The sequence below is a fragment of the Paramisgurnus dabryanus genome, chromosome 22 (assembly GCF_030506205.2).
Source record: "Paramisgurnus dabryanus chromosome 22, PD_genome_1.1, whole genome shotgun sequence".
In the NCBI taxonomy this organism is placed as follows: Eukaryota; Metazoa; Chordata; class Actinopteri; order Cypriniformes; family Cobitidae; genus Paramisgurnus; species Paramisgurnus dabryanus.
Genome location: NC_133358.1, coordinates 30748190 through 30769774, shown reverse-complemented (window position 1 = coordinate 30769774; position 21585 = coordinate 30748190). Strand labels below are relative to the sequence as shown.

At 39.4% G+C, this 21585-nt stretch overlaps 1 protein-coding gene across 4 annotated transcripts; it reads right to left on the bottom strand.

Annotated features, from left to right (window-relative positions):
* Positions 1-366: 366 nt before the first annotated feature.
* On the bottom strand, positions 367-20774 carry katnip (katanin interacting protein). 4 transcript variants are annotated; one of them, XM_073813165.1, is made up of 27 exons: positions 20644-20774; positions 18425-18549; positions 17638-17801; positions 17460-17557; positions 14384-14485; positions 12945-13034; positions 12642-12861; positions 12414-12542; positions 12146-12339; positions 11496-11572; positions 10959-11046; positions 8676-8885; positions 8460-8597; positions 6846-7734; positions 5531-6250; positions 5161-5369; positions 4725-4803; positions 4454-4631; positions 4178-4343; positions 2899-3104; positions 2755-2807; positions 2469-2579; positions 2228-2367; positions 2042-2143; positions 1617-1777; positions 1070-1155; positions 367-887 (listed from the first exon to the last, which is right to left on the bottom strand). In XM_073813165.1, the coding sequence occupies exons 1-27, from the start codon at positions 20653-20655 to the stop codon at positions 829-831; spliced, it is 4806 nt and encodes a 1601-aa protein (XP_073669266.1). In that variant the 5' UTR covers positions 20656-20774; the 3' UTR covers positions 367-828. The 4 variants fall into 4 exon arrangements, with proteins under 4 accessions (XP_073669266.1, XP_073669267.1, XP_073669268.1 ...); XM_073813166.1 differs by having other exon boundaries at positions 8676-8882; XM_073813167.1 differs by having other exon boundaries at positions 12158-12339.
* Between the last annotated feature and the right edge of the window lie 811 nt (positions 20775-21585).

The following is a 21585-nucleotide window of genomic DNA, read 5'->3' as shown; positions in this document are numbered from 1 at the left end:
TTTACAGGTTCTTCATTATGGCAGACAACTGCCACTTTTAATTTGATTGACAGTTTCTGGTAATCATGTTTATTGTGTTACTTTAAATAAATTTAGTGTTATTAAATTTATTTGATTTTAACCTAAACAACACCCCCAGACTGAACCAATAAACCTTCACTGTAACTTCTAAAAGTCTCCTAAGCGATGCAAAAATGTGAATGATTTCTTCATCACTTTTGCTGACGAAGAAACACTTTCCATTATTAAGACAAAGACACAAATGGACCACACTTGTGCTGTTACTATGCTAGTCTTGATTTTGTGAAGCCTTTTTCTATTGAACAACAAAAAAATTCACAACAAATTATAAAGGAAAATGTGTTATTTAATAATAATTACATCTGCTTTAATAAGAGGTAAACTGGCAGTTGCATAATAAATTTGTACAGTAGTGTCTTGAAATATTGTGAAATATTTGTAGAAATATTGTGAATACTTACTCTCTGTCAGTTTTGATGTCTGGACAATTTGACTTAAATATTAAAAGTAGACATAAGCTATGATGTTTATATAGTAGTCATCAGCAGTATAAATGATATGAAATATGATGGTGCATGGTATTTTCTTTAAAAGGACACTTTAAACAAACTTTAAAATAGTTAGGTATTGTACAGCTACTCAAAAATAAAAACCATTATACAGTAATATCATACATAAATTACATATGAACACCAGTGTGTGCCAAAGTCACTGAATCTTCCAAATATTGGAAGAATAAAGAAAAACAAAACCTGGTCCTGTAAACTCTTTCATGATCTGTCTGGATCAATATTTTCTTTCCGGCTCTTAGTATCGCTGCTTTCCGTGTTTTCGTGCATCTGTCATGCAGGTTTTGGGCCGCAGAGCTGAAATAAAACATGTACAAAACTTTAATGACTTTAATTTAAATGACTCTAATCTTGAGAAAAATTTTGATCTGTCTTCAAAGGTTACAATTCAGGCTTTTTATTTTTTAATTGCATTTTTAATCATATGTCCTCATTTGCATAGTTAACTAAACGTGTGTTTTGTATGTGGTTTTGTGCACCTGGGTCAGCTGTTTGTTTCTTCTTCTGTTGGTAAATGATTTGATTTTCATTGGTCAATTTCACATCCTGGTCCTCCACATGGTTGCTGTAACGACAGATATTGAAGTGAGTTTTACTCTATGGAGACATAAATGTCTCGAACACCAAATCCATCATCGGACAAAAATGCGGTCTGAACCCCAGACTATGAATGAAGGTCACAGGTTTAAATTTGATGCATAACTACAACAAACAAACTTTGCAAAAAAGTTGCATAACATCAATTAATGGAAACAACATCATTTTCCCAGTTTATTATCAATATTCAGAAAATATTGCAAAAGGTTTTGCACAAATCTGTACCGCAACCCAAGCTAAAGAGTCTGTCAACGGCAGCTGTTTGTGTGGATGTGAATTGATGCTTACTTTGACATCGAGTGATCTTCTTCAAATGGATTTCATCCTTGGTTACACACATACTGATGACTGCACTGTAGTCAGTCTTTATTTAAAAGCGTCTGCCAAATGCATACATTTAATGTAATGCAGATTCTGGTTTCTGTATACCTGATAATTGTGTTCTTCTCTCTGTTTGTGATGTGCGTGTTGTCCGTGAACAGTATGGTGTGATATGGTACAACAGGATCCAGGGTTGGCAGAATTCCCCGCGAAACGTTCTTTACACACTCCAAAATCCCATTATACACCAACAGATCATCAACAAGGAGCTAAAAACACACAAACATAAACAGCAAAGCAATGCACATTAAGAGAGAGAGCCAATGAGGCGACACCCGTCACGTACAAACACCGCTCAGAATGCTCACACCTGGGTAGGGCTGTGATTCTCATGCACATCTCATCAGTAAAGCCGGTTTGGTGATTACTACACAAAGCCATACTTCACAGAAGAGCGTTCAAAATCATGGACAAATCGTCTCCGATAATGTATGCGATTGCCTAGCTTCTACACCTGGATTAACGTAATTTACCCCAAATTCTTTGACTCCTCTCTGTGGCGTTTTGGAGTAATTCCATAATTTAATCATGGATACGGTTACTGGCTTGTCAAAGATGACATAGACACGGTTCACCTGAGAAAAAAACCGACAGAAAGAGAAATCATCAGCCAATGAAAACACCTTCACATTACCCAAACAAACAGTGTGTCTCCTCACCAGTCCGGGCAGCACGGGAGCGAGCCACATATGTCGCCCATCATGTGCGTTATTGATACCGTCGATCAGTTTGTCTGGTGTGCGGACGTCTCCGATCACGTTATCTAAAACATTCACACTGTCTGGGAAAGCGGCGATGTCTGCGAGACGTCAAAGAACATGACACAGAAAGTTTGTGCTGTTGTTGGACACCAAAAGACTTGAAATATAAGTTAAAGACCTATGAAATTCATAAGGATACTGTTTTCATTCAGTGGTATCTTCTGGTCATCCTGATCGTAGAATTCCAAGCCGTTCAGACCGATGTAGTACGGGTCGCCCCACGTGGTCAACAACTGCAGCTGAAATATGACTAACACACGTGCAGTCAAAGAAAACCACCCGTATGTGACAATACTGAAGCACAAATAAACTGAGATGTAATAAGAAACATGAAGGGTTTGTCACCAGATCAATACAGAGCGATGTTTATTACGGTACACAATTGTTCTTCTAAAGAAAGCATAATGAGATGAAGATGAGGATACATCCACAGGGCATCAATGGAGCTTCATAATCCATACTGGCGGACTCATCTCCACTAAAAAAACACACACAAACACATCAGCTTAAAATGTCTTGGGCTTTGTGTCTAAGTCATTATTTTATATTATTCATCTAAAATTGTGTACCAGTGAGTGTGTGTGTCCTCTGTGGTCCTGCTGGTCCCAGTAAATGATTTGTTATGGGAAGAACCGCTGGTGTTGGACTGCTGATAGTCTATGAACAGAATCTCCTGTGCAAAATCAAACTGGCAGTTCCCGGGTCCCTTCCGAATGAGAAAGCCCTCGAGAGGAGAAACACAAACTCCATCCAGAAACACCTGCAGAACTTTCACCTGAGAGAAGACACGAGACGCAAGAGAAGTACAGCACTTAAAACGCTTTTTTCTAATTTATGATGCCCTCTACAATATAAAGACGATAACCACATCAAATAAAAACACAAACACATCTACCATGTTCACATCACTATCATAAACATTTAATTATGTCTATTTATACAAAAGATTCCAGCTGTAAAATCTGATGACCACAAGGGGAGGCTTGGTTAAAAATAGTTTACCGTGTATTCACACCAGACGCGGTAGAGGCGGCAAAGACACGTTATTCATTTACTCGCTTCATTTGCACGTAAAATAGTCCTTCGAGACATTCATGCAAAAACTGGGAGGTGCTTCTGCGACTCCGCTCGCTTCCTGTAATCACGTCACTACTAGAGCAAGCTCCTTATTTGTTCACGTGGCACGATTTTCCGCCAAAGTTTAGATTTTTCAACTTGCGCGTTTCCCGCAGCAATGCTCAATTCACGTCGCTAAACACCTCATTCGTGCCGTGAGACCTCCAGACGCACGTAAACGCGTCTTTAAATTGACTTAACATTGAAATCATTCGCATTAGACTCTCTATTCGCGTTTGGTGTGAACACAGCATTAGGCTTCGACAATTTTACCACAGTAAAGTGTTATTTATTGTCAAGCGTAGATTCTATGCTGCAACTTATGTGCAAGGCTGTGCTTAGCCTGACGCGCTCCTTGCCAAAATTGTATCAATGGGTCCGTTCTGTGTCCACGTGAAAATTCAGCGTCGCATTTCATAAGCATTTCCGCATACGACGGTAAGAACAAAGATGGGCCAAGTTGAGGAGTGATTTAACTCAAACTGCAAAATTAAATTAAACATCAGGAAAATAAGTCTATAAATCAACAGCACTACATTGTATTATTTTAAATGTTTTGTTTAAATCAAATTTTATGTTTTAAAATATTTTATGTAATAAATTTTCTTTGGGAGGGGCCACGAAGGGGGGGCGCACACCGAAAAAGTTTCAGAATCATGTTTTTAAACCACTTTTAAACTTTTTTTTGTAAAACACTGTAACACCTCAAATAGCCCCAGATTTAATACTCACCCCCCTGTAAGAGTCTTCAGGAGATTTATTATAGTTCCATATTCGGAGTCCAGCGATGGTGTGCTGCTGCCCGAACCGCAGGGTGAGTTTGTGATCATAACCAGATGTGTACGGTATCAGCCACATGTGCTTATCATCCATTGTGATATTCACCCCATCAAATAACCTGAGAGACAGAGAGACACAGAGCGAGAGAGAGAGAGAGACAACACCCCAAAACTATTTTAATATGAAATACAGCTTGTATTAGAGAGAGAGAGATATGGGTTCACTGACTTATCCACAGTTCGAAGGTCATTGCTATATTCAGGGAGGTCGTTTAGGTCACGAGGTGATGCGGTTACCATAGAGACATCAATAGGGATACTATCACCCCCTTTACCAACAACCTCTAACCCTGTTAAACCTATATAGTGAGGATCACCCCATGACATCACCAGGTTCAGCTGCAGGGCTACACAAACACACAACAGAATGAAGTATTAAGGACGTATATGGGGCCGATTTTGGCCAGAATTGCAGGCGTTTGTGTTTTTTGGGTACTAACTGCTGCCCGTATAAAGTCCAGTTGTCTCTTCTCCAGCATCGGCACTTGATTCTTCGGCAAGAGTCTGGTCCAGTCTCATCTGACACCAAACACATCACATAAGATTCAACATTTAATGACTTTATACATCCTATATATTACACAAAAATACCAAACAAAGAAACACATTTCATTATATCACTTATATCAAAATAGTCCTAATTTGAACAAAAACTACATTCATTGAATTACAAGAGTCCATTCATTAAAAAGAATCAGTTCATTAGAGTCATTTGTTTGGGAATCAGTCAACACTCATCACGCTATGCATATACTGTAATACTAAAAAACACAGTAAGAGTAATTCAGTTCATCATTCAATCATAGTCCATCATTCAGTTATAGCATATTTCTACTTCAGTAGTATTACACACAACCTAAAACAAACCCAACACACCAGAGAGTTGCTTTCTCTAAATCCAGCCTGTGTAAAGGGTCTTTCCTCTCCTTCACCATCAGCCGTCCGCGGCCGCTGCAGTTCTTCTTCCTCTACGCCCGAGCCGCCCATCTCCGGTTCACCCCTAAACGTGTCATCAAACTGAGCCATCGCCTCCAAGATTTCATCATCCGTCGTGAAGAGAATAGTGTCTCCAAACTGATCCAGTGCTGAAGAAAAACATGACCGGAGGTAGAGTCAACATATAACAGTCAGTGACCTTTATGTTATTTGCCTTAACATTAACCAGAATTAAATTCCAGGCAAGATTGCAGAAAGGCTGCATTATCTACGAATCATTCCCAGATCAACTTCAAGCCCTCAATCATACCTCCTGAGAGAGTTCCAGAAGCTTTGGCAATCTCGCCTTTGAAAATGAAGCGACCGTCAAGAATCATTTCAATTTCTCTCGCTCCTCTGAACGAATGTATCCTGGATTTGTTGTAATTCCAAACCCGAATCATTGCCAGGCAACACTTAACGCCAAGATCCATGGAGATGACGTGTTTACGGCCAGGGGTGAATGGAGCCAACCACAGGTGCATGTCGTCCTGAGTCCTATTAACACCATCGATCAGGTTGGTAACAATGCGTGGGTCTTTCCCATAAGCAGGAAGGACGTTAATATCCGGAGGGTCGGCCGTGACGTGGACGGGTGTGACCGGCTCACCGCTTGAAGTGAAAATCTCGATCCCGTTGAGCCCGACGTAATGCCGGTCGCCCCACGTAGACGTGATGTTAATGACGAGATGACGTCCTTGCGGTAGAACCGGGATTTCGAAGTCTTCGTCTGGGTCACGTTGGTCTTCTTCAAGGTCATCCGAATCTGGAAGCATAGGGGCGGATGGGGGACGGGTGGTGGTGGGGGTCGGGTGTGACTGGCGCTGAACGAACTCATCAAAAATATCTCCCTCCAGTGCCATGTTAGAGATTCGCCCGCGTTGACATTGGTTGAATTTCGTTAATGAGTCCCAAGATTCCATTAATGGATCGTCCGGTTGACACCAATGTTTCGGTCTTCTGTTGTGGCCAGACGCTGCGCCACTTTCCTCTATGATAATAAGAAGAAACATTTTTATAAATGTTAAACGTGTATAAGAGAGAATTACAAACAGTGACTTGGTATTTTATGTAGTTTAATGCTGCGTTCAGACCAGCCGCAGTAGAGGCATCAAGCGCGAGTGATTTCAATGTTAAGTCAATCTAAAGACGCGTTGACGTGTGTCTGGAGGTCTCGCGGTGCGAAAGAGGCATTTAGCGAGGTGCTGTAGATGCAATTCCGCCTTATTCACGCGTCACGTTCACGCAAATGGTGCGAATTGAGCGTTGCCGCGGCAAACACGGGAGATTTGAACTTTGGCGGAAAAATGTGCTGCGTTAACCAATCAGGAGATTGTTCAACTAGTGACGTGATTACAGGAAGCGAGCACAGTCGCAGTAGCCCCTCCCATGAAGCAAATTTCCGCGTGAATGTCTCGATGACTAGAATTTCAAGCGCTGCTTTCATGCGAAAATGAAGCAAGTAAACTAAAAATGTTCAAGCGGCAAACTAGATGCGAATTTGACGCCTCAGACAAGATTTACATGCTGGTTGGCTGTATTAGCATTAGCATTAGCATGTATGTGTAGTGTTTTAAGAGAAGCACCTGTTGCATTAAGGTCACTGCTGGAGTTCATTTGTTTTCGGTTTTGAGATCTCCTTCCACTGACGGGTCGTTCCGCTCTCTTGATCCGTTCATCCCACAGGTCCAAATCCCGGTCCAACCGATTATGCGAGTGTCGCTCTGTGTACAATCGTGAGTCCTCTTCCAACTCTAAACTCTGATCTTTCTGCCAGTTTACCTCTGATCTACAGTGTAGTCCCAAATCTGGGCCGAATTCACCCGATGTTCCTCTTTGAACCCTCTGGCCAGATGAATCTTTACAAACGCGCACTGGATTGCAGGATATGTCAGGAATCACTGAGGGTTTGCCTTCGACTGTAGTCTGAGGTTGGAGCCAGGGTGGGAGATCTCGCTCCTGACAGCCTTCAACTCCGTCCGCCGTGGTCCGATTCAGCGGCTTAAGCCAGTGTGGTATCCGACTTGAGGACGGCTGTGTGGTCACAGTCTTTAGTCCTGGATACTCATCCTTCTGCTGGGTCGGCAAAGCGAGGTCTAAAAGAGTAGAGTCCATGTTTAGGGAGTCTCTCTGCATTGCAGCCCCAACGTTTCCGGGGTTAACCGGGTGAGCGGCGCTTTTATCTGATTGTTCGTCTTGATCCTGGCTTGTTTCTTCTATTGGATCAAAGTTGGAATCTGATTGGCTAGCATTGGACTCTTGAGATTTGGTGTTATTGTCATGAGGGCTCCGGTCTTGCAGGGTTCGTCCTGATGACAGGTTCGGAGAGGTGCACTCTGGGGGATGTAGTTGTTGGAGTTCAATAGAGTTGCTGTAGTCGAAAACCTGATTCCCACAACCTTTCTCCAGCTGACCCTCAAACACCAGAGTGCTGTTCACATACAGACGAACATGACGAGCACCCACATCCAGATCCTATTAGGAAAACATAAGGATATTTTATTGGATCACACAAAATGGATGTGTTACAAAAGTAAAGTTATACACAAACAAGAAGAAACAATAAAGCTGTCACAATACTATATGAATGATACATTAATGTTACAATGAATTGTTTATCGATTTAAGAGTTTCTGTTGCAATATCAAACTGAATTCTCCTTCATGGATGAATGGATCTGTTGAATGAGTAATATAATAATTATAATAATAACGTAAAACCACTAAATATAAATAATACACCTCTCCTTTGTAAGCTGTCTGATGCCGTATCATTCAAAGCCATACGGTGACAATGATGTTAGCATTAGCAAATAATGCTAAACAGTACTACATAGACTGCTAGTAAGATACGGCTAATGCAACATAGAGCAACACAAACACATTCACATAAACACAATGTGTGAGTCTCAGCCTACCGTTGTAATAATTCAATCTTCCTGTTTTAGTTCAGTAGACAGTGTGAGGTGACCAGACTGTGTGTGCATGAGATAAACTCAACTAATCCTTACTGCTAATCTCAAGCTGCACCATACACACACGTGCGCACATGCAAACGCACACACATGCACACGCACATACACACATACAACACTCTACATACACACACACGCATTTATGCACATAAAACAACTCTTGCACATACACACATGTAGACACATGCAAACACACAGTGCGCGAATCCAGTCCTAATGAACTCACACTGAGATTTCGGTTATAATTCCAGATTTTAATTCGGGAAATGCTGAAATCCGGAGAGTGATCCACATTCCTGATGATGAAGTACAACTGGACGGGTGGGTGAAACAGACACTTCCACATGTGTCGCTCTTTTGTCGTCTAAACACAAAAAAGTCATTTAGAAATAAAATCTTTTTTGGCATGTAAATGAATCTCATATCTTATACAAAGACATACTTTTGTTTTTCCGTTGACGAGTGCGGTGAGATTTCCAGGCTGTTCGGTGTTCCGGATGTCCAGGTCGTGTGGAGAGACGTAGAGTTTTTGATTTTGTGGACAGAAGAACTGAACTTCTGTGAGCCCGACCTGACCCGGGTGACCCCAGTTTGACAAAATCTCCATGGTAACGTAAAGGCTGGATGTCACCTGCATAGATGCTTCTTCCTGCTAATGATAAAACAGAGACAATAGTTTTAATCAAGCAGCTATTTGAACTTGTTAACCAATAGTTACCTATGGCTGGTAAACTGTGTCTTAAAAACTAGTCTAACCACCTCCTAGCAATTAGTTAGGATTAATCTCTTACTTTTATTTCTTAATTTAGTTATGACCAGCCTTGAAATTTGATGACTAACTTGCAAAACTGGTGTAAGCAGTTTATGCAGTTTGTTAACATTTGCCACATCAACTTTGTTTTAGAGGTAGAATAAGTTGCCGAATGTAGCATCTATTTACATATAAATCTATGGTCTGAGGTGGAGCGAAAGAGTAGAGGTGGGGACTAATTTGCATATTCATATATATTGTCCAAGATGTGCGATTAAGTAGAGGCTAGACTCATTTGAATATTAATATATATGGTCCGAGATGTGCAATTAAGTAGATGCTAGACTCATTTGAATATTAATATCTATGGTCCAAGATGTGCGATTAAGTAGAGGCTAGACTCATTTAAATATTAATATATATGGTCCGAGATGTGCAATTAAGTAGATGCTAGACTCATTTGAATATTAATATATATGGTCCGAGATGTGCAATTAAGTAGATGCTAGACTCATTTGAATATTAATATCTATGGTCCGAGATGTGCGATTAAGCAAAGGCGTAGACTAATTTGTATATTCATATCTATGGTCCAAGATGTGCGATTAAGTAGAGGCTAGACTCATTTGAATATTAATATCTATAGTCCGAGATGTGCAATTAAGTAGAGGCGTAGACTAATTTCCATATTCATATCTATGGTCCAAGATGTGCGATTAAGTAGAGGCTAGACTCATTTGAATATTAATATCTATAGTCAGAGATGTGCAATTAAGTAGAGGCTAGACTCATTTGAATATTAATATCTATAGTCTGAGATGTGCAATTAAGTAGAGGCTAGACTCATTTGAATATTAATATCTATAGTCCGAGATGTGCAATTAAGTAGAGGCTAGACTCATTTGAATATTAATATCTATAGTCTGAGATGTGCAATTAAGTAGAGGCTAGACTCATTTGAATATTAATATCTATGGTCCGAGATGTGTGATTACGCAGAGGCGTAGACTAATTTGCATATTCATATCTATGGTCCAAGATGTGCGATTAAGTAGAGGCGTATACTCATTTGCATATTCATATCTATGGTCCAAGACGTGCTATTAAGTAGAGGCTAGACTAATTTGCATATTCATATCTATGGTCCGAGATATGCGATTAAGTAGAGGCATAGACTAATTTGCATATTTACATTGATGGCCAAGATGTGCGATTAAGTAGAGGCTAGGCTCATTTGCATATTTATATATATGTGGTCCGAGATGTGCAATTAAGTAGAGGCTTGGCTAATTTGCATATTTATATCTATGGTCAAAGATGTGTGACTGAGTAGAGGCGTAGACTAATATGCATATTCATATCTATGGGCCAAGCTGTGTGACTGAGTAGAGGCGTAGACTAATTTGCATATTCATATCTATGGTCCGAGATCTGCAATTAAGTAGAGACTAGACTTATTTGCATATTATGTCTATGGTCTGATATGTGCGATTAAGTAGAGGCAAGACTATTTGCATATTCATATCTATGGTCCGAGATGTGCGGTTAAGTAGAGGCGTACAATATTTTGCATATTTATATTTCTATGGTCCAAGTTGTGCAACTAAGTAGAGGCTAGACTAATTCGCATTTTTATATCTATGGTTCAAGCTGTGCGACTAAGTAGAGGTTATTACTATTTTGTATATTCATATTTATGGTCCGAGATGTGTGATTAAGTAGAGGCTAGACTAATTTGCATATTTAAATCTATGGTCCAAGATGTGCGATTAAGTAGAGGCGTATACTAATTTGCATATTTTAATCTATGGTCCAAGATGTGCGATTAAGTAGAGCCATAGACTATTTTGCATATTCATATCTATGGTCCGAGATGTGTGATTAAGTAGAGACTAGACTATTTTGCATATTCATATCTATGGTCCAAGATGTGCAATTGAGTAAAGTAGATAAACCAGGTCTTTTTTCACTCACGTTCGGAGTAAAGCTCCCTCGGTCAGTAAGACCAGACTGATCTACAGTATCGATCCTCTCCAGAGCCTTCAACAAACATTTCTGCTGTCTGAACACCAGAGAGAGAGAGAGAGAGTTAGTAAGAGATAGTATTGGTGGAGAAATACTATAATCTAATGGTACATACACACAGGACAGAAGCGTTCACGCTTGACGCAAGGCTTGTCTAAAGCGTGGCCAAAAGCCAATCACAGTGGCCAGTACACATGCCCCGTGCTTCCATAAACGTAATTGGTTGGCTCTGCCTAGGTTATTTGCATAAGGCGATCTGATTGGCTAATGCATGCGTGTCCGCTTGAAATTTTGAGAAATGTTCAACTTCTGCCCCGAGCAACGGCAGTGACGGGGCAATGACGGATCCACACTTCAGTTCGCCAACGCATGATGTCACCCACTAAACGTAAATGGGAAGCATCAACGCTTATGCCCCGTGTGAATGTATCATAAAAGAACACATCACAAAGCATTATGGGTATATAAATGTGTATGTTACTATACCTTGGTTCCATGATAGCGATTCTCTGCATAGCTCTGATAACCCCATTATGATCTTCATCGTCATCATCTTCCTCATCCTGCTCCACAGAAACAGACAAACATTAATCATTTTCTTGTCATCTTAAGTCAAAATCTGTGTGTATATAATTTAGGTCTATCAATATAACATGTCATGGGCCAAGATTCATTATCGTTCATGAGCACAGCGACTGTACCATGACTAATTACTTGACTGTAACATGTTAACGCTGTTATTAGGGCTGGGTATCGATTCAGATGTTCCAGATCGATTCGATTCCGATTCTCGGTTAAATTTTTGATTCCGGTTCTCAGGTAGGTTTTTATACTCGATACTCGATTCAACTCAATGAATATAGATTTAATACACATACTATATTAATAAAAAAGAACAGTGAACAGCAGTTTACAAGTGGGTAATTAATAAAAAGAAATTAAAAGCCACAACACGTCTTGCTTGCAAAATCTAAAATGCTTCCATTCCTCCGTTCAATTTTTGCGGAAATAAATATGAAAAAAAAAACGATTCTGCTCTTTGAGAATCGATTTTTAATCGACCACGTTTTAAAAAACGATTAATCGAAAAATCGATTTTTTTGCCCAGCCCTAGCTGTTATTATTAATACATTTACATAAAGCCGTACAGATGTGTGATGGCGTGCACTGCTCTCTCCTCCCCGCTCACGTGTGTAAACTCTGTGATCAGGTGTTTGTGTGTTTTCTCTCTGCAGGGCCTGAAAGACGCTGGCAGCCGTCTCATCCGAATCTCTCTTCTCCTGCACTTTACGAGTCGCAGAAAGGGGGCGCTCTGTGCGACTACACGACCCTATGATGAAAAGAGAGATTATTTACAACTACAGTTAACTATCACAAGTGTATAGTGTGAATGAGGTGTCTCACATGAAGCGTCGTGTCTACTCTCAGACGCTCTCTCCGTTTGTCTCCTCACAGCGACGGGTTTGGTAGGGATGTACGACTCCACGTTTTCTTTTCTTTTAGCCGAGAGAGAGCGCTCAATCTTTCGCCCACCTATGGACACAAAACACAAAAAATCTTAAAGGAACCGTTCACAAAATGATAGCAGGTAGGTAAGTAAATACAAAACTGTCATTTTTTTGGGTGAATTACCTTGAGGGGAGGGACTAAACTCCAGCATGATGAGGTCACCATGGCTGAGCTGCTTGTTGATTGGCTGATTTGTGGGTTGGGCAGAAAGTGTGATGTCAGGAAGGCTGTCACTGCTCTCTTCTCTTTCAATCTGTTCCTCGATCCATTCCTCATCCGATTCTTCTCCAGCTGAGTCTCGAGTGGTGCGGCCGACGCTCACCTCCAGGCTTCGTCGAAGTGCCTAACACACACAGTCACCATATTAACCTAAACTAACACACACAAATCATTAATGATAATAAATATTTGTATTTGTGTGCTTACCTTGACCTGATCAGGATTGAGAAGAACCCTGTCGACGGTCTCTGGTTCACTGCGTGACTTCAGACCGAATGTGCGTTTTTCTCGAGGAGACTGACACAGAGAATCACACCGGCATTATAACCAAACATCTGAAACACATCTATACCTTTAAAACAGTTTAAGGGGTGGTCACACTAGACTTTGAGCATACAAATATTTTTTAGATGTTACTGTGAATATGGGCGCTCATCTTTGCGACACATGTCTCCACGTCATACGAATTCGTAGGTCAGACTTCTTCACACGAGCTTGCATTTCCGATCTGGCGTACTCGCATTGGTATGAATGAAAGTCAATAGAACTTAATGGTACAAAAATTGTATTGTGACCGCCCCTTTAGAATGGCTACTAGAGCTGCACGATATATTGAAATTATAAACATTATCAGAAAAAATTGCATACCGCAATGGTTTTCAATAACTGAATAATTCTAATACTTCAAAAGGTTAAGTATAGTCTAAGTTTTTAAGTTGCAGATCACCAAGACAATTTTTTCCAGAAAAATGTAATGTGCATGCTGGTTATATAATTTCTTTTAATTTCACAAACTTAAAGAATTGTTATACTGTATCAAGTTTTTTAGCAAGTTAATCACATTTTTCTTCAATTTCCTGCAGACATAACGGTTACTGTTATGTTTTAGAAAAAAATTATATACTGTGCAAAGTATATAAATGAAAATATATTTATATGATTGTTAGGCTTGAAAGTTCTAATCCTCATCTAATTTCATTGAAAGACAAAAATAAGATAAATATTATATTATTTTTTGGAACTCATTACCGTATATTATTTTGAAACAACATGAGGATGAATAACTACAAATTTAACTTTTGTGGCTAAAATCTTTTAAAACACGCAAATTGTGATGTAATACTTTTAAATGCATATTAAATACTTTATCTGTATAGTAGACATCATACAGTGTTAACTCTTTCCCCGCCATTGATGAGTTATCTCATCAATTAAAAGAAAACACTTCCCTGCCAATGACGAGATCTATATTTCCCCTATTATCCACTAGGTGGCGCTCTTATCCAACTTATAAAACACTGAAGCATTCACTGACTTAAAAACTGTAAAAATCTGTGTTTGTTTGATCATCATTAAGAATCTGATGCAATTATCTTATTATTATCTTAAAAATTTGTATTTTTGAAAAAACCTAACCATATTTGAGAGGTGATAGAAAGAAAACAAATGAAGATAGGATTAAAAGTTTTTTATTTTTGAAAGCAGAGGGTCTGTTCTTTCATTTGATATATTGTATGTTTAAATATTTAAAGAAGAAAATTTTCTGGATTAAACTTTTGTGAAAATCATAAAAAATCCTGCTGCTGGATGGCAACTTTTTTTTAAACAGTGGCAGGGAAAGAGTTAATTTTGTAATTAGTGCTCACCTCCATATTAACACTATCACACAGCTCAAAGTCATCTGAGTATTTGTGTTCTGGTGAAATCTTCACTTTGTTTCCCGTCTCAGTGCAGATATACACTGATTCCTACAGTCACATATAAACACAAGGAGAGATTGATCAAGTTAAGTTAATATGCTAGTTTCAAATCTTATTGGTTTTTATGCCTGACGATACGAAACACACATATGACCACTACTTATAACACACATTAGAACTAATGAGATTTGGCATTAAAGAAGATATTTTGGTAAATGATGAAGACGGTATCCATTAAATTCCATCATAACAGCGGTCTGCTTACAATCATTTATCAAAATATCTTCTTTTGAAATTTATACAGATTTACAACAACATGATGATGAGAAAATTATGACAGAATTTTCATTTTTGGGTGAACTATCCCTTTAAAGCTAGTGTAGGTAATCCTGTTCAGATACATTTTTTATTATACTGGGTGAAATGGTCCTTCTATCCTGAGAGTAGTCAATACATTATGTGTTCAGAAAACGGAATGAAAACAATCAGACCTCTGTAGCAGCTGCAGGACAGTAAAAACTCCGACCAATCACTGCCATTCGGTGCGTGTGTAAAGAACCAATCAGATGCCTTCATGTCTCGTGGCCCAGCCCCACTGCGCGCGCTGCCCTGCGTGCACTAATCACGTCATCGTCACCCTGAACACTACACCGAGTAAGCAGGAGTTTGCGGCACCGGCACAATGGAAGATAAAAAGCAGCCAAAACTACCACTGCCAGCTTTGCTGGTAACTGCTCGCCCTAATAAAAAACCTAGAAAAAGAAAATCTGAGGCAGAAAAGGCTGCAACTAAACAGGTACTGGATAAAGCCAGAGGACAAACTCGCGTAAACATCGGTGGAGCATTTGAACGGTGGAGACAACTGAGGGAGCTGAAGGGCCTGAAAAGCGATGCCGAGGTTGCGGTCTTTCTGCTGAACAGGTAATAATTTGTTTTGCTTCGGGGGGATTTGTTATTTCCATGATAAATGTTACGTTAGGCAACGTAGCTATTTTTGTAGCTAGTATTAGCCCAATGCTAACATTAGATTCTCTGTCGGTGTAAATCAGTTGAGTTACAGGTGAATGAGACATGAAGTCGTTTGGTTGATGCCTATAATGTGTTGAAATACTCGGTTTTCCTGTGACCTGCAGCTGACTCCGACTGTGGATGCGCGTTCATGTTTGTGGGGGCGTAGCTTTGGACGGAGTGCTGACGAGAGGGGGTGTAGCTTAGAAGAGGTGCCGTTTTCTAATTTTGCTAGCTCTCAAACATTACCTACCCTAGCTTTAAGTTAGGCTTTTGCGAACTGGAGTTTGCAAACCCCTGGTGGTTCGCGGAGGAATTGCAGGGTGTTCGTGAGTTGATGAAAAAAATAAAATACAATTAATTAATACAATCCAAATCATTCAAAAATAAAAATCTAAATACTCATAATATAATATATATTTTATTTGTTTATCATGTGACCAATAACACTACAATATATCAGAAAAATTAGAACTCGTGCAAAATGGACAAATACGTTTCATGTGGCCAAGGCCGCCTTAATGCACGGGCTTACCTGGGCTGAAGCCCAGGGGCCTCCCAAGTTCAGGGGCCTCCCAAGTTCACGTTCATATTGTTTTGCAACTTGTCAGGTTATCTGTCAATCACTCTAACTGCACGTTACATGGCTGCTGATTGGTCCGTGGTAACTTACTGTGAAATAAAATATCAGACGTAACAGATTTTTCTATTCCGCGTAATGTAATTAAGTGCGCGTTGTCAACTTGCCATTCCTGCATGTTAGACTGAGTGTGACAGAGAAACAGGAAATAATCCACCATCAAATGAAAGAGTAATTTATGAAATTTCATAATAAGCACTGATGTGCAGGTCTCTCTCTCTTTCGCGCGGGCGCGCGCTCTCTCTGTGCTCGTGCAGCTGAGTCTCTGGCATGCAGAAGTCTCTCCAACTGTGCGCAAGATACGTGCCGCGGCCGCCAAATAAAGAAAGGAGTTCCCGAACATATTAATGCTGTTCGTTGTTATAAAGTTTAAGTTTATTCGCGTTTATATCAGTGCGCTGGAGCGATGTAGTTTGACGCGATGTAAGCTCACAGTACACACATCTGTTCGTTTAAAAAGACCACGCAACGGTAAATGTGCAAGTCAAAGCGCGACAAGACCATCTCAAATGATCATCCCCTGATCGCACCATTCATATTTATAATCTCCTTATCTAAAGATCTTATATACAGGTATGTTCCCTGTCTGTTTTGTGCATATTCATACGTGTTCGTACGTATGCATAAATACTAAATACAATGCATACTATATCTTCAATAGCCTACAAAATAAATAACTGATTAAAAAACAAGATTCTGTCTATAAAGACGTATCTTTTGTTAACATTAATGCATTTTCACTTTAAAACTAACTTTAACTTCTTATATTTTTAAAACTGTGGTGAGCATTTAGTGAGTGGCAATTTTCTGCAAATTTGTATATTCCAGAAACTATAATAAACATAAAGATATATAAGCATATATACTCTCATACATTTTGGTTTTATTTTCACCACAAGTTGCTGTGTGTGGTTGTTAAATAAAGTGTCTTGTGTTTATGCTCAAGTGGGCTCAGTGATATGTTAATAATGATATTATGGTGTTTTCTGGGTCAAAGAGGGAAAACTCACTGTTGTATGTATTGAAAGAAACTAATGCATTTTGTGATGTAGATTTCCTAGATATTACACTTTTTTTTTAAATAAGACTATAAATTTAGGGGATGGGGGGCCTCCAAAACCCCTCAGCCCCAGGGCCTCACATTAGGTTAAGGCGGCCCTGCATGTGGCAATAAAAAATAAATGCTTAGACAAAAGTTTAACATGCAAATGTGCTATTAAATGGTTTGGGTGGGGGGTACTTGAAGTAAATTATTTAGGTCTTGACAAAAAAGTTTGAAAACGCCTGATCGAGGATGAGTAAATTATTAGAAAATTCATATTTGGAAGGACAATTCTTTTAACAAAGCCATAAAGGTTGATGTGATGTTTGTACCTGCACCCATTGTCGTCTCTGTGTTTTCTCGGGTGCTGTTCGACTCCGTTGTTTTTGTGAATCTGGATCAGACGTCTCTTCGCTCAATCTGGAGGAATCTACAGGAACACAGATACTTTATCTGACGCAGCAGGTCACATGAGGTTACAGTGTGTTTATCAGTGTATCGAGCATTTACCCGCGGTCCGTGTGCTCCTGGTTGCTGGTGGAGGTCGAGTGGCTCTCCTGCAGGATCGGCTGCTGTTGCTCACATGAGCTCCGTTGATGAAGAGGTTAAACCCCTGCTCCAAAAGCTCCAACTCCTCCTGACGGGGATCTTTCTTCTGCAGTCGCCTCAGAGCCCTCACACACACAAAATAAGAGGTTACGTAATGCTCAACCCTAAATCTCTGTTCACGCAGATATGGCTCAGGTAACTTCAATGCACGCCTATGAGATTATATTGTCTGAAATAACATTAACAAGTCCAAAAAAAGGAAAACCTCATTACTCGTTTAGTAAAGTGTCGTGTAGCATTATAAAATAAAGCCCTGATGCCAGATGTCTATTAAATTAAATAGCATTATAACATGAAATACATAAGATTTTCACTGCTTGTACATCTATGTCAATAATGTGACAAATCAAGTAAATCCTGAGATGTAGATGAGACTCCAGAATGATTCAGCTTTCTGAACCCGTACCCAACACCGTAAAAAGATCACACGTTGTCTCACAGGAGCCCATTAATAGCAGCTGGGGTTAAAGGCTACACAACACTTAATGTCACTCAATATCTCTGTCCAATTAAAGCGGCCCGTTAGAATTTCACTCAACTGTATTATCAGCCAATCAGAGCAGCTCATTAATGGGTCCAATCGTACATTGACACGCAGACGTTTGTATGTGTTAGACTCTCTGTCTGTAATAGTAGCCATGTTTTAACCTGAGCTCGGCATACTTAACCTATTTTTGTGTTATCTGACCTGTGTTTGGTGAATTTGTGTTCGAGTGTCTCATCCAACCTGTTTTTCTGCTGCAGGTTGATTAAATATTCATCCAGTTTCTCCTCAGTGGAGGAGCGTTTTCCTCCCCTGCTCCTCCTCAGCTCCTGCACAACACACAAACTCAGTCACCTTCATCTCAATGTGCTCCTCATGAAAATGAACTGCACCCTGATTGCAGTTTACATGAACAAATGTTGATGAACCTCTGACACAAACTACAAAGATATAGAAAAACAGCAGAGAGAGGCAGATGTGAAACAAGAGAGGCAGATGTGATACAAAAGAGAAAGATGTGATACAGATGTGATACAAAAGAGGCAGGTGTGATATTAGAGATACAGATGTGATACCACAGTGGCAGATGTGATACATATGTGATAACATATAAGCGAGGCAAATGTTATACAGATGTGATACAACAGAGGCAGATGTGATACATATGTGATATAAGAGAGGCAGATGTTATAGAGATGTGATACAAAAAAGGCAGATGTGATACAGATGTGATAAAAGACAGGCAGATGTGATACAAATGTGATACAAGAGAGGCAGATGTGATACAGATGTGATAAAAGACAGGCAGATGTGATACAAATGTGATAAAAGAGAGGCAGATGTGATACAGATATGATAAAAGAGAGGCAGATGTGATACAAAAGAGGCAGATGTGATACAGATGTGATACAATATAGGAAGATGTGATACAAAAAAGGCAGATGTGATACAGATGTGATACAACAGCGGCAGATGTGATACATATGTGATATAAGAGAGGCAGATGTTATAGAGATGTGATACAAAAAAGGCAGATGTGATTCAAATGTGATATAAGAGAGGCAGATCTTATACAGATGACGTGATACAAAAGAAGCAGATGTGATACAGATGTGATAAAAAGAGAGGCAGATGTGATACAAATGTGATACAAGAGAGGCAGATGTGATACAAATGTGATACAAATGTGTTACAAAAGAGGCAGATGTGATACAGATGTGATAAAAGAGAGGCAGATGTGATACAGATGTGATACAAGATAGGAAGATGTGATACAAAAAAGGCAGATTTGATACAGATGTAATACAACAGCGGCAGATGTGATACAACAGCGGCAGATGTGATACAACAGCGGCAGATGTGATACAGATGTGTTATAAGAGAGGCAGATGTGATACAAATGTGATACAAGAGAGGCAGATGTGATACAGATGTGATACAAAAGAGGCAGATGTGATACAGATGTGATAAAAGAGAGGCAGATGTGATACAAGAGAAACAGATATAGGTGTGTGAGACTGGAGAGAGAGAGAGAGATACAGATGAGAGAGAGAGAGAGAGAGAGAGAGAGAGAGAGAGAGAGGGGAGAGAAAGAAAGAAAGATGTATCAGAAAAACAGGGAAACAGAGAAACAAGTCTTCTAGACAATAGACAGGCAGATGTGAGACAGACAGGGAAAGCCTTACAGATTCTGAGATGCTTTTCAATTACAGCACCTGGACGCTAAAGAGGAGATTAAGAAAAGAAGAAAGAGCAGAGAAAGAAAGAAGTGTAAGAGTGACAATACTTTAAAATAAACAGCATTTGTTTTTGTCATATAGCTTACTGCATATGACCGCTTATTGCATACACATAAGCAACAAATGTATTAAAATTATTCATCAAAGTACAATGTAATGTTTTTAAATCCTTTGTATATTTAACAAAGGTGAAGAGATATTAAACAGGTAAAAATGCTAGGAAGATTACTGGCATAATTTTATACAACATTGCCAAATCATTAATATACACAAAGTATAAAGTGACAAATTAAATATATATAAAATGAATGATTAATAGCATGTCAAATAGCCTTCACAACAATATAATACCAGCAAATGTATAATGCAAGCAAAAGCTTATCATCAAAAAGTACGACTTGGCTATTCAACAAAGCTTAATAAACCTGATAAAAAAACAGTTTCACATCTTAGTAAAACATCAGTCAACCTGCCCTGGCTTAAGCCATTACTAAAGACATTTGATAACCACTGATGATATCATAAGGACAAACACAAGATGAAAACTAGCCTCTCTGCTAACAGCCCACATAAACTCTTACCGCCGCTGAAATCTAACATTTAAATCACTCTGTCTGCACTAGTGTCCATTTTTTTAAACACCAGAAACAAACCTCTGGGATAAAAGAAAGCTTAAAGACTCACAGTCCATGACATTTCTCTGTAGAAATCGCTCTTCTGTTTGCTCGAGTCTCTCTGTGTTTTTGCGTCCAGTGACGACTGGTAACCAGGAGAGGCGCCGACCAATCACAACGCGTTGTTGAGACAGCTCCCGCCCACCATGAGAGATGGCGACCAATCACATTGCGCCTCCCAATGGATGCTGCTGCGGTCTTGTAACGGAGAAGAACGACGACAAATCACCGCTCGCCGTTGACACCGCTGGGGCTGACGTCGTAACGTATAAAACTATAAAGTTATGGTGCGTTCCAGGCAGGTTTTTAAACCCGTGAGTTACGACTTCAAAACCACGACTCACGACCCTATGCGTTCCAGGCAGCCTGTAACTCGTGTTTTTACAACCTTCTACCGGTGAAAGTGCTCTGGAACGGCAGTCAAACCCGTGACTTCCCACCCGTGAACTCGTACTAGATCGATGTACTCCCAGTTCAAAGTCGTGAGTCGTGGTTTTGAAGTCGTGAGTTACGGGTTACAGGTTGCCTGGAACGCAGCATTAGACCTGGAAAGTAAAAAAAAACCTGAAAAGTTTTAGATCTGAACAGGTTAGAAAACGCTTCTTTGATTTTAGACAATTAATTATACATATTAATGATCTATTATTTCAAATGTCATTATTTTAATTATTTTGGATGCATCACATGAAAACATAAAAGTCTGTAATGTATTTGACAATCTAATTTAAGACTAGGCTTATAAATTAACTTTTAATAACTAGAAATTAACAGGACGGAATCTACCAGACAACATAAATCATCTTAGCAAGCAAACCTGCTGCTGTCATAAACACCATAGAAGATCGCTTATGGGTCATTATTTTTCAGCTTTTTTTAAGTTATATGTTTAATTATTATTTTAATTTATTTGTAAGAGTGTTTACACTAACATAATGGACACTAATACAAAAAA